Raw genomic sequence first — 13729 nt, forward strand, 5'->3', positions numbered from 1 at the left:
CTTTAATTAGTACACAGGGTAGACTTACCCCATACTTTAATTAGTACACAGGGTAGACTTACCCCATACTTTAATTAGTACACAGGGTAGACTTACCCCATACTTTAATTAGTACACAGGGTAGACTTACCCCATACTTTAATTAGTACACAGGGTAGACTTACCCCATACTTTAATTAGTACACAGGGTAGACTTACCCCATACTTTAATTAGTACACAGGGTAGACTTACCCCATACTTTAATTAGTACACAGGGTAGACTTACCCCATACTTTAATTAGTACACAGGGTAGACTTACCCCATACTTTAATTAGCACACAGGGTAGACTTACCCCATACTTTAATTAGTACACAGGGTAGAATTACCCCATACTTTAATCAGTACACAGGGTAGACTTACCCCATACTTTAATCAGTACACAGGGTAGACTTACCCCATACTTTAATCAGTACACAGGGTAGACTTACAATTGTTTTGTGATGCAGGGCTTCAATGAGATTAGCCTACAAAGATATGAGTCTACAAAGGAAGAAAGAAGAGGATAAATTAAAGGCAACAGACCCTAAGAAAGCTGCACAGTATGAACGACTAGGCATGGGCTTCGTAGGAAACAAGTAAGGACTTGTGGCTTAGTTTTCATGCTAATATAAAGAACAATGTTTTGTTCAACAGGAATCAGTATCTTTTTTTTTCAGTTCCAATAATTGATTGGTGAGATATAGCAAGCTGACATTTACAAAAAAAATTTAGATTCAGATATAAATGATTAATTTGTCCCTGTAGGTATACTCTGATGTGTATCTGTGTTTTAATTCACCCTTCTGCCTTTATTTCCACAGACTCGTGAACTTCTTGTTTCCTATTTTTCAGAGAATTCAGTCATTCAGCCATATCAGATATGCAGACTTTTGAACAGTCTCAGCCAAATAAGACAAACAATTCAAACGGTGCTGACCGCTATGAAAGAAAATCAGCCCGATCCAAAAATTTCTTTGATGACGAGCTTGATTCTATGGGATTTTCATCATCAGCTTCAAAGTAAGACTAAATCTGAGAGAACATGTTTCATTCATTAAATCTATTTGATTTTATGTGATCAACCTAATGAAATAGAAGGAAATGTTCTTGGTTGGTGTAAGTTATGTTACTGACTTAAGAGTTGATGAATAAAAGTTTGTATTGATGCTGGCTGATTACAAATATGACAGTTTGTTTGGTGAGAAGGTTATATTGAGTTTAAATATTTTACAGATATGACAGTCCATTCGGTGAGGAGAAGGATTCTTTCAGCAGCTGGGGCAGTAGTAACAAGTCTGGTAGCTGGGATATAGATCGATTTGAATCTAAACAACAAAGTTTTTCTGAATCCTTGTCCTCCTCACGGGATGATGACAGGTAGGGCAATGTCCCTGTAATGTGCCTGTATATCATTACAGATCTGTCTCTCGTATAGCATCTTTGTGTTAACTTTCTTCCATCATATAGCATCTGTTTAATTTTAATTCAACATCCATGAGATCTTCACTTTTTTTTCATAGTCACTAATTTGTACATCATAATGTCTACTTTCTGTTTAAACCAAACAAAAGGAGATTTGAGTTTTTTTGGTTTTTTTTTTGTCTTTTGTATAAGAATAATTCAACAAATAAAATAAAGTCTGCTCTGTTATGATTGTCATGTGTAAATTCTTTTACAAAGCGGAGAGAAGGAGGAGGATGAGATACAGGGTGATGTAGAGGAGGGGTAAATGTCATCCATGTCAAAGGTCAGGGTCAAAGGTCAAGAGCTTGCAACCCTTAACTCTATCATATATTTCTGTGATGATGTTTTTGTCATTTTCAACTTTTAAAGAAAGAACTTGTGTCTGAAATAATTGAAGAACATATTGGTTTTATACCTAAATAAAGTCCTGCTGCTGTGACCTTTGACCCTGGTTGTTCACACCTGTAAGACACAGCCAATAAAACACTTGCTTTATCTGGTTCTGGCATGCATACTGGTACATGTAGTATAATGGTATCACTAGGTCTTTATTAGACATATTTGATTTTAAAATGTTTGTCTTTTTTTAAACAAGTCAATTGTGATTTCACACAAGATTTTAATACATACAAGCATTATCATCATCAAAACCTTTAAGAACTTCCCGGTTAGTTCAAGGACAGGAAGTGCTCACATCCTGATTAATGGATAATTACAAATTAATATGCATGATATGCCAAATTTCAAATTACAGTAAAAGTGTCAAAACATTGCAGTGTGTGTTGTTCTAACTTGTGTAGAATGCACAAAGACCTGCTGTGGGGTATATTGTTGTTAGATATTCCTACAGGAATACATCAGTAGATTAACTGGAGGATTCACTACTCCATGTTGGTTGGTTCTTTTTTAGAAAAAGTATTGGACTTTCTTGTACACTGCTATAAATGTAGACGTTTATAAACTTGTTATGGTGGATGACTTTATATAACTTTTTAAGTCCTTCCTGTTTTCTCCTTTCTCACATGTTAAAAATTACTGATTGAGCTGTTAAAATTTAACTTTCAGGAGTTTTATATCTAACTTGATAACCTCCATTTAGTGATCATCAAAATATTATGGTTGTGAGGAACATTTGTGTAGCAGGTAGTAATAAGCCTGATTACTCGATCACCTATATCTCACTGAGCTGGGCTATATCAAAGATGACAATGACCAGACAATTGAGGAGCTGTTACCTTACATTACAGATGTTCACTTGAACATTTTAAATCAGAAACGAAAAGAACATATTTGAGAAAATTCAGTTTGACTCGGCTTTTACTGTGCCAAGTAATGTTATTTATTTCATTTTTATTTTGAAATCCAGCAATTTCACGTAAAAATCCCTGTGTTAGAGAGTTTTTAGGTCACCTGAGACAAAGTCTCTAGTGACTTATTCTAATCACCTTTTGTCCATCGACGTGCGTCGTATGTCCGTAAACAATTTATATTTTCGACTTTTTCTCCAAAAATGCTGAAGCAATGTCAATGAAATTTTGCACAAACCTTCTAAGGCACAAGGCCCATCAAAATTGTGAATGATATGGTCCCCAGCCCCTCTTCTGAGTTCACAGGTTTGATGGAAGCAAATACTCTTCATAGATTAAAAGGTTAAATTTATAAGATCACTGACCAAAAAACTTCAAGGGCCAGCATATTAGTGTTTATATGTCTTTGTTTCATCCTATACGAACTCAGGTGACTGTTAAGACCCATGGGTCTCTTGTTTCTTGTAGTGCTTAAATACTTTGCAATCTGATTTTGTCTTTGTGAGTTTTACAACCCTGCCATAGGAGGTGATTGGGATAATGGCCTCACTTTCACACTTTACACCTGTAAAGTTGATAAAGATGGCTTCCCGTGTATTTTTGCTTTATTTTGATTCTCAGCAAACATTATTTTTTTCTGTATTTTCTCTCAGTTGTATAACGTACGAGGTTTGAGTTGATACCACAAATAACTGCTAGTATAAATAATTATCTACTAATTAACAGTATTAATTATGGATTTGAAATAATTCTAAGAAAGTTATACTTCAAGTTCCTTGATCGGTTTGGTATTAAGGCAAAGCTCACAACTTAGTTATACAACCCTAGAAAAATACAACCAAAAAAATTGAGCACAAATTTGTGGGAACCCATCTTAAATATGATTTTACTGATAAATACCACTTAAAATGTTTGATAAACATGGAAAAAATATAAGCATCAGATCATAACCAGTAGATAATGTTTCAAATGCTATCTCTAGTTTTGAATCGGCTAGTCATGTTACATATATAACCGAAATCTTTTGGTTTCATTCCTTTGTAAGATTAGATATTAAAACCTCACTTAGCCTAGAGAGTTTTGTATGTGTCTGAATTCTAAAAACTTGTAGCCATGTATTGGTCAGACAAAATTCATATTTGATTATACTTCTGAAATTAGAAATGAAAATATAAATGATATTTAAGTCTTTGGATATACTGTAATACTAAATTGTAAATGAACTAGATATATGTCGGCCCTGACTTTGATCACACATGACCATTAAGTATTGGTGTGTGTGATAGGTCACTCGAGTTGTTGTCTGACTACCAGAGTTTGTGTTACAGACCCAGCCGAAGTCGGAAGGCCTACGACTACAACACTACTACTGGTACCTCGGATGAGGCTCAGAAAAAATTCGCTGGTGCCAAATCTATATCGTCAGACCAGTTTTTTGGTAACAAGGAAATGGATGTAAGTTTGTTTTGTAAAGAATCCTAAATCTTGTGGTTCCTTCAATAAGATGAAGGAAATAACTAAAATGTCCATGATCTGGTATTTTGATTACGTTCTGATTGGTGCCCAGGGCACCCAACATTGTTCACCACTACTGATTCAGAAATTAAAAATAGATAGAAAAAAAATCTATTAAATTAGCTATCTATGTAATTGATTATGTAGACTGCCAACTATCTAAAGATCTGAAATTTTATCTGTTGTCCTTGTTTGTAGTTTGCTATGAAACAGAATATGTCAAGATTTGAGGGGAGCTCAAGTATATCGAGTGCAGATTTCTATGGGGACTCATCAAGTAAACGGTCACAGAACTATGGCAACGCTGGACCCGACTTACAGGACATCAAGGATGGAGTGAGGCAGGGAGTGACAAAAGTGGCTGGTAAACTCTCTACACTAGCCAATGGTGTGATGAACTCTCTACAGGTAAATAGGCCCTAAGGGGACATTGGTTACAGGTTGATACAGCACCAGTTCTTATTTGTAATTGTAGTTTATAATAGATACAAACAGCTACATAAGGCCTGCATTGTCATGATAATGAAGGTGTCATGTTTTCAAATGTATAGAGGTCATGGTTCACAATCAATATACACTGGGTTACATAGTTCATAGGAATCACAATTTTACATTCTCAAAAGTTCATTAGGTTAGTCGTCATAGAATACATATATCTTGGTCTGAGAGCACTTTTGTGCTGATCATCTGTTCACAGTTCATTGGTATCCATATTACAAATTATAGGATTTGAAAGTTTGGAATAATGTATTCACTTAGTTACAAGTTTTAAACCACACGTTTTAAATGTCAACATGTTCTGTAAATAGAACATTGAAAGGTTAATGGGTTAAAGTTCATCTGATGAGAAGTTTGGAGTGTGTTCAGTAAGTTCACAGAATCAAATGTTATCATAGTCTGCACTTCTGTCACACTAACTTTAGAAGCATGGTACTACTGATGTATAAAAGTCATATTGCAATATAAGGCATGTTTATGTATTGCACTGCTATAGTGGAAGAGTGGTGTAAAAGTGACGTCCTGTAAATCATTGTGTTGATAGTTCCATTGACTGTGTTAAATGGTGTCTACGTTACAGAGAAAATGATGCCTCCTAGAACCATAGGTAACACGTTTACCTATCATTGATGGTGGTCGGGGGTGTCTATGGGTAGTAGTAGCTTTGGGGTCCATTTCTCAGTGCTGTTGAGTCTTTCCCTGCGTGATATGTTTGCCTTATCTCTACCCTTGTCACACACTTGTTACAGTTTATATTTTCAAGCTTATCTCCCCTCATCTACATCAATTCAAATTTTTCATTGACCTTCTTTAGTTAAATACTTTAAAAGAATTTTTTCTTGTTGATTTTTGATGTTGTGAAACAGCATTCTTAGGTACGCTCGGCGAGCCTGTGCACATCAGAACAATGAAACCTCTACGCGATGAAAATTAAAAGTTGTTTTGTTCATTTCACTTAATACTTGATGTTATGAAAAATAAAACCCCAATATACACCATAGATGGAGTGTTTTAAGTGTTCCGTTGGGACTCTATGATATTGGTATGACTCCGAGATAGTAGTCTCCCGAAAATCACGAACAACGCCTTCTTCGCTGTCTTCCTCCGCGACAGACTTGCGGTGGATTATAGATTGCGTACGTTTATTTAAATTTTACGTAATTTATGCTACTGATCGATTACTGTAATCAAATGTTTGGAAGGTTACTACAAAACAAAGTTCTTATAACGCTTATAAAGTTTTTTGTGTTGGTTGCATTGACGAACTATATCCGATGATACACTGTATTATTGCGCAGTAAAAGTTAATAGTTTTGAGTATGTGTCTGTCACTGGGAGTTGTGTCTTTCGTTTATCGACAACTGCCTTATATTGAAAGGGGAAAGGTACAAAATTTATCAACATAAACTTACAAAATATAATGATGATATAGATCTATATATGTACGAGCATTTTCAAGTGACAAATAAACTTATATTACCGTGTCATGTACGGTAGCCTTATGAAGACTTGCTAAAGTCCGATGTATTGTATGAATTTTTTTTTATGTTAGCGTTCTTATGAATTCAAAAGAAATTTGAGTGTTATAAGTAACCAAATAATGTACCTTTTACTTGGCAAAAGTATATGGCCATGTTTCATCATGAGTCAAAAGTAAGCAAAGCACAACTCATGGTATAATGTTCTGCACGATAATATATCGCCAACCAGTTACTGTTAGGCTTACGAAGACTTGCTAAAGTCCGGTTCATGAGTCAAAAGTCAGCAAAGCACAACTCACGGTATAATGTTCTGCACGATAATATATCGCCAACCAGTTACTGTTAGGCTTACGAAGACTTGCTAAAGTCTGGTACATTACATGAAGTTTTCTTGATGTTAACCGCTAGCGATCTTGTGAATTTAAAAGAAATCCGAGTGATATACGTAATGAAATAATGTACCTTTTATTCGGCAAAAGTATGATTTATTAGTCAAAAGTCGTCAAAGCAACCCATGTAAGTTTTCTAAAAAGGAAATCAAAACATGTCCGGAAATGGTAATATTTCTAATGTTATATTTTTCCGAAAGTATTCTTCAATGTTAAGAGGATATTAAGATACAGATATGTTTACTTATCATTTTTTGTCTTTGAAGAGACATTGATGAAATTGATAATTTAGTATTTAAAAAAAGAATTATAAAAAATGATACTCAGATTCTGAACGGTTTCATTGGTGTCGAAATTGTTATTTCAGAAATAATTTAGATATAAAATTTATTACAGTTATTTCAGGAAAATGAGTTATTCAACTTATTAATCTTGAAAAACTTAAAATATCATAAAATAATTACGGTATACTGTAAATATATTTTGTTAAACTCCGAAATTCAACACTGCACACTTAAAGTGAACAGTCGGGCAAGGATGGCTAAAGTCGGTAAAAATGGTGTGAATGTATCCAGTATAATTTCTTATGGAATGGAAAAATAAAATCTCTCGTCAAAATCTGTCTGCGTACGAAGAAATTGATTTAAAGTTTGGGAATTCTAAAACGTCCTCCCGGCTCACTATGTCCGTGGTTACATTTCCACACAGCCTCGCTTTCAATGCTTTCAACTTTTCTTTACTTTAATGGTCAGAACTGGGAAAGAAAGCAGAACTTGACCGTCGTATTAATATGTGAGAACTTTTGGAAGGCCAATGAACGCATTTAGACTGGTTTTCTTTGCCCGACTATTCACTTTAAAGTATACTAAATTCAATATTTAAATGAAAAACCAATTTCTTTATTATTTGGTTTGGATCCTTCAATCACAGCATCTATGAGTGGCCTTGGCACTTTGATCTTCTAAAGCATAGCATAGCTCATAAGACCTTTCAATTTTTAAATCCCAATTTTGACTTTAAAGCTACAAATAAGTATTTCACTGTAGCTGTTTTAATTTTATTTACTGCCTGCATGCTGGTCCCTGCTTTGTGGGCATTGTAAGCTGCTATAATAATTATGGTATGGTATCATGGTCTTTATAATGCTAAAATTATGGTGAAATGTTGTTGATATATTACCTCTAGTGTTATTTCTGTTATGTTTTTGAAATATATCGGTTTTTCTATGAAGAAAAAAATTATTTAATCAACTATGTATCTCACAGATCTTTTCATTAACTGGAGTATGAAGAATGTAGCATTACACCTTATTATGTACCCTGCTTGGCTGAATTATATAGTGTAGGGTTTATGAAAGATCAGAGTTTTAGTGTTACAGAATTAAGGTGTGCCATGTTTATTTTGAGGTCCTTCACAAGTTTGATATTCTGCTGTGTGTCTATTGTAGCTCTGATGGGAACTACATTGTAAATATAACGCCCTGCTTCACCTAAGGCTGGCGTTATATGTAGAAGTTACCATGCTGTGTTTATCTTTCAGAACTAGACTGCAGACCAGGTGTAGTAATATCCTCTGTGTGTTGTTTCACCTTGGCTTGACCTTGTCCTGTAACCACACTGTCTCCTCACACAACACTAGATTATAGCTCAACTCTTGTCAATGAAATGCAATAGAAATCTTTGTTATAATAATGTTATGCCTTAAAAGGATGTTATTCCATATTCCTGACCAGTATACATCATACTTGTCCCCTCAAACTGTCCCGTGTGATTACAGGACAAGACTTTATTGCATTATATTGATAGTAACTATATACTACAGCTTGTTTGCTGTGTAGTACTAATCAGTAACTTTTACTTGTGCTAGTCTGTCATAACTTATCACTCCTAGTATAATGTAATGACTTTATCATGTCTGTCATAACTTATCACTCCTAGTATAATGTAATGACTTTATCATGTCTGTCATAACTTATCACTCCTAGTATAATAATAATAATAATAATAATAATACTTTATTTATTGAGGGTGGCATATTTAGCATGGAGCTAATCTTCCATATGGCCCTCAATTATATAAACACAAACAAAATTGACATAAATCATCAAAATATACATCACATGCATATGATAACAATCTATATAGAATACAATGGAAAAACACAAGTGAAATGAAACACATACATTACTGTTCCATATACAGTATACTGTATAGTATATATTCCTTAAACGAAATAATAGGAACTGTTTTGATATAGGTAACATATATTGAGCATAATGTAAATAAATAATTCATTTAGATTATCAAGTTTGATAGTAAATAATTTCTTAACTTTTGCTTAAAAGTTACAAAGGATGTGGAGTGTGTTATATCAAGTGGAAGATTATTCCAAGATACAGCTCCAGAGTAGCTGAATGACTTCCTCATTGTCTCTGATTGTAACTTAGGTAAAAGGAGTTTATTTTCTGTAGCTGATCTGAGTTTGTACAAGCAAGAATTTTGACAAGTTTCAATTAAAGTACATATATAATCCGGTGTCATATTATGCAGTACTTTATAAACCAAAATTACAGTATGATATTTTAATCTGAGTTCAAAAGGGAGTGCTTAAGCTTCTTTAAAAAGGGCCAAACTGTCAGAAAGTATTGGTTTATCTAGCATTATTCTAAGAGCTTTCTTTTGTAGTTTTGTAATATGATTTATTTGTTGTTTTGTCAAACCATTACCCCAGACTATAGCGGCATAATCTAAAATTGGTAAAATGTAGGAATTGTAGTAAATTTTCCTAGCTTCTCTTGGTAGATAGCTTTTCATTTTTCGTAGTAATGCAATTGCTATTGAGAGCTTAGATGCTACCTTTTTTACTTGTTCTGACCAGTTTAAAAATTTATCTATGTAAATACCTAAGACTTTCTGACAATTTGAATGATTGATATGTGTATCATTTACTACTAGATGGATATCCATTCCTGCTATTTTCCTCTTACTCCCAATAAGCATACTATTTGTTTTTTGTAAATTTATGTTCATATTATTAAATTGGCACCACCTAAAAATGTTTTTAATATCTTCTTGAAGGCTTTGTTCAATTTCAGGTAATGTACTGCCTTTTGTGTGTATAGTCGTATCATCAGCATACATATCAACATTACATTGTTTTACATACATTTGTAAATCATTAATATAAATAAGAAACATAAGTGGACCAAGAATTGAGCCCTGAGGTACACCTGTTTTTATCAGTTTAGGAGAGGATGACATACCATTTGATTGTATAGATTGAAATCTGCCAGATAGATAAGATGTAAACCACTGCAGACTTGACATTGATACATTTAAAAGTTTAAGTTTATGAAGAAGTATTTTGTGATCAACAAGGTCAAAAGCTTTTTGTAGATCTATAAAAAGCGTTCCTATCATTTGACTGTTGTCTATACCTTTAAGCCAAGTGTCCAGCAGATTAATGAGAGCTGTTTGACACGAGTGCTGAGATCGAAAGCCTGACTGAGAGCTATGCAGTATGTTATATTTGGTCAGATATTTGTAAAGATGCTTAGTTACATGTTTTTCAAATATTTTTGAAAGAGTTGGTAAAATTGAAATTGGTCTATAATTATTTGGATTTTCCTTTTCTTTGCCTTTATGTATTGTAACTACTCTAGCTTCCTTTAATATATTAGGGAAGATATTTTTATTCACACTAATATTAATTATATGTGAAATATGTGATGATATTAAGTCTTTACATAGTTTAAGAATTTTAGGACCTATTCCATCATTCCCCACTGCTTTAGTAGCATCAAGCCTAGTTATGTAATCATAAGTTTCATCCACTTTAATTAATGGAATACAGAAAGCTGGGCTATTACCTACTTTTTTGTTTACCTGTTTGTGAAAAAGGGCATGATCACTTTCATTGAATGGCTTTTTCTTAATATTGTCAGAGATATTCACAAAATGATTATTAAGATAATTTAGGATGTTTTGTTTACCAGTAATATGCTCATTTTCACAGAAGATTTCTGTTGGTAATTGATTTTTGTTTGCAGTTTTCGTCATGCTACTTAAATGATTCCATAAAGTGTTAAACTTTATTTTTAATTGCGTTCTTAAAGAGTTCACTTTTTGACTTCAATATTAAGGTGTTTGTTTTGTTTCTCCATAATCGGTAGTTAACCATATCTTTATTTTTGTGATAATTGTCTCTGAGATTCCTTGCATTTGATATCTCGGTATTATACCAGCTAGGCTGTTTGGGTATTTTCACTCTTTTAGATTTGATTGGTGCATGCTTGTTTAATGTATCTAAAATTGAAGAGGTTAGGTGAGATAAAGCCTCATTTGTGTCTTCTATTAGGATAATTTCATTGATTGTTGATGATGATAGGTCTGATAAGAAATTATGTTCATTGAATTCTTTAAAACACCTGTATGATATTGTTTTGTGTGATGAAGATGCTTGTTTAGACGATTTGGTTTTTACTGTGATACACACTGGATAATGGTCACTTATTGCTATGCTAGGCACTATGACATCTGTAGTGATATCAGGATTACTGCAGTAAATATGATCGATCAGAGTACTAGTATTTTCAGTGACTCGAGTTGGTTGGTTCACGAGTTGAGTAAGGTTATGTTCTGATATCACATTTTCCCATTTTATATTTGGAGTATTGGCTGTATTTAGCAGTATTTAAAATCTCCCATGATAAGTACTTCAAGATCTTCACTTGTTGCTTTATCCATCATATGATCAAATACATCAATCCAGGACACATTACTGCTAGGAGGTCTATAAAGGTGGCAAATCAGAACACTTTTACTATGGCTAGGATTAATTTGTAGCCAAATACATTCTATTGCTTCTTCTTCTAGATCACTTCTTCTGGTATATGGTATACTTTCTTTAATGTAAGTCACAATACCTCCACCTACTCGGTTTGTTCTATCTCGTCTCTCCATATTAAATCCTTCAATGTTTATTAAGGTGTCATTGACAATATCTGATAGGAAAGTTTCACATAAACCAAGCACATGAATAGAGTGATTCTGTTGTAAAAGAAAAGTTATTTCATCAATTTTTGGTAACAAATGTCTAATATTCCAACTACCTATGTGAAGGCCTTTACTCAGAAAATTTAAAGTATTTAAATTCACGTTGATGTTGGGATCAGTATATTTACTATTAGGTTGACTAATTAATTAGTTTGATTAATGTAATGACTTTATCATGTCTGTCATAACTTAACACTCCTAGTATAATGTAATGACTTTATCATAGTCTGTCATAACTTATCACTCCTAGTATAATGTAATGACTTTATCATGTCTGTCATAACTTATCACTCCTAGTATAATGTAATGACTTTATCATGTCTGTCATAACTTATCACTCCTAGTATAATGTAATGACTTTATCATGTCTGTCATAACTTATCACTCCTAGTATAATGTAATGACTTTATCATGTCTGTCATAACTTATCACTCCCATAATAATGTAATGACTTTTTCTTTATCAGTTGGCCTGCTTTGTAGTATTTTCTAACAGTGTATAATGTAAACCTACTTATTTTAGCGGTAGTTTTATTTTAGCGCTTTTCACGCTGTTTTTTTTAGCTCATTCATGTTCATCGCTAAATGTTGTAAAAGGGTATTGACGGTATTGAACCACCGCATTGCCCTACTATATATATATATATATATATATTATTTTAAGAAAAATCCTTACGGACGAAGTCTATAAGAAATAAAAACAATAACGAATGACTAGTTATATATATATAACAATAATAAACATCTCCTGAAGAACAGCGACAGCTGGGAAAACGTTAGAGATCGATGGCAGATTTGTTTTCGTTTTTTTTCTATTTAAATTCCATCACAAGGATATTCAACATTTATTTATTATATATAAATATATATATATATATAGCTTTACAGTACATTATTATGTATATATCACTTTTATGAGTTGTTTACACTTAGCTAGATATCCAGTATTTTAGTCTGTAAATCTAGATAAACAACCTAATGTTTTCTTTCTCTTGCTGTAAAACTGTTTTAGAGTGGTAATGCTGTGTGCATAGCAGCACAACGTTACTGATTCTGAAACATTTTTATGATTCATGTAAGATTATGACTAATAATCAACTGATAAAGTGCTTTTATTTTTGAACTTTGAGCTGTATCTGTATTACAATGCTTTGCTATTTTTTGCCATTCTGGGTTGAAGTTATTATAATCACCAATTAAAGTATAAGCTCTATAATATTTTGATCACAAGTATGCTCTATAATATTTTGATCACAAGTATGCTGTGAAGTTGTTGTAATTGCAGCTTCTGTTAATAATGTTGAGATTTAAGTCCACACTTGTCAAAAGAATACTGTGAACGCTTCAACACCTTAACAGTGGAAGTCAACAGATAAAACTAAATCACTTACAATACAATTCACTCATTTTAAACCCTCTAGATTCACAGTAATTATAATTATTATAATGGTGTTCTATCATCTTTTTATATGGGCTTTTGAGGGAATAAACATCGGAATATGAATGTCCCTGTATTGTCTGTAAATATATGATCAGCATACTGATCACCATTTCAATTTTATATGCATAATGCATATGCAGAAAGAAATCAGTTAATAATCTATACAGTGAGGATAATAAATACCTGGTAAGTGTACAGGTAGATATATATGGGTAGGTATAAAAACTTAGATTCTTCTATTCAATGTTCAGTTAGGAAATGTATATTTTGAGAATATATGGAAAGACATTTTTATCCATATGCAGGGTATCAACGAAAATGAAACACAAAGCTATTTCAAAATTGTAAAAATGCTAATCCGTGTGCCAATCTCTCATACTTGCAGTTTATAGGAGATTATTTGAAGTAAAGAGTTCTGATGTTCATCGGCCCAAAGCTAAAAAAAAAAAAACCTTATAGAACGACAGAATAATTTAGACTAGATTTAATGTAGATATATCTTGTATGGCATGTCTATTAATTTATTGTTGAAGAGGTGGGGGGGGGACTTCAAAATCTTA

At 33.0% G+C, this 13729-nt stretch overlaps 1 protein-coding gene across 6 annotated transcripts in view; it reads left to right on the plus strand.

Annotated features, from left to right (window-relative positions):
* The window catches only part of LOC138306026 (ADP-ribosylation factor GTPase-activating protein 2-like), a 35320-nt gene that overhangs the window by 15564 nt on the left and 6027 nt on the right, over positions 1-13729 (plus strand). For 2 of the 6 annotated variants that reach the window (XM_069246346.1, XM_069246373.1), the window contains 6 exons: positions 489-617; positions 874-1041; positions 1255-1398; positions 1702-1746; positions 4121-4247; positions 4506-4715. In XM_069246346.1, coding sequence (XP_069102447.1) covers positions 489-617; positions 874-1041; positions 1255-1398; positions 1702-1746; positions 4121-4247; positions 4506-4715 — 823 coding nt within the window. Of the gene's footprint in view, positions 1-488; positions 618-873; positions 1042-1254; positions 1399-1701; positions 1747-4120; positions 4248-4505; positions 4716-5385; positions 5413-8214; positions 8233-13729 lie in introns of all 6 variants that reach the window. The other 4 variants (XM_069246383.1, XM_069246389.1, XM_069246357.1 and 1 more) reach the window with 3 other exon arrangements.

The sequence above is a fragment of the Argopecten irradians genome, chromosome 1 (assembly GCF_041381155.1).
Source record: "Argopecten irradians isolate NY chromosome 1, Ai_NY, whole genome shotgun sequence".
NCBI classification, from domain to species: domain Eukaryota; kingdom Metazoa; phylum Mollusca; class Bivalvia; order Pectinida; family Pectinidae; genus Argopecten; species Argopecten irradians.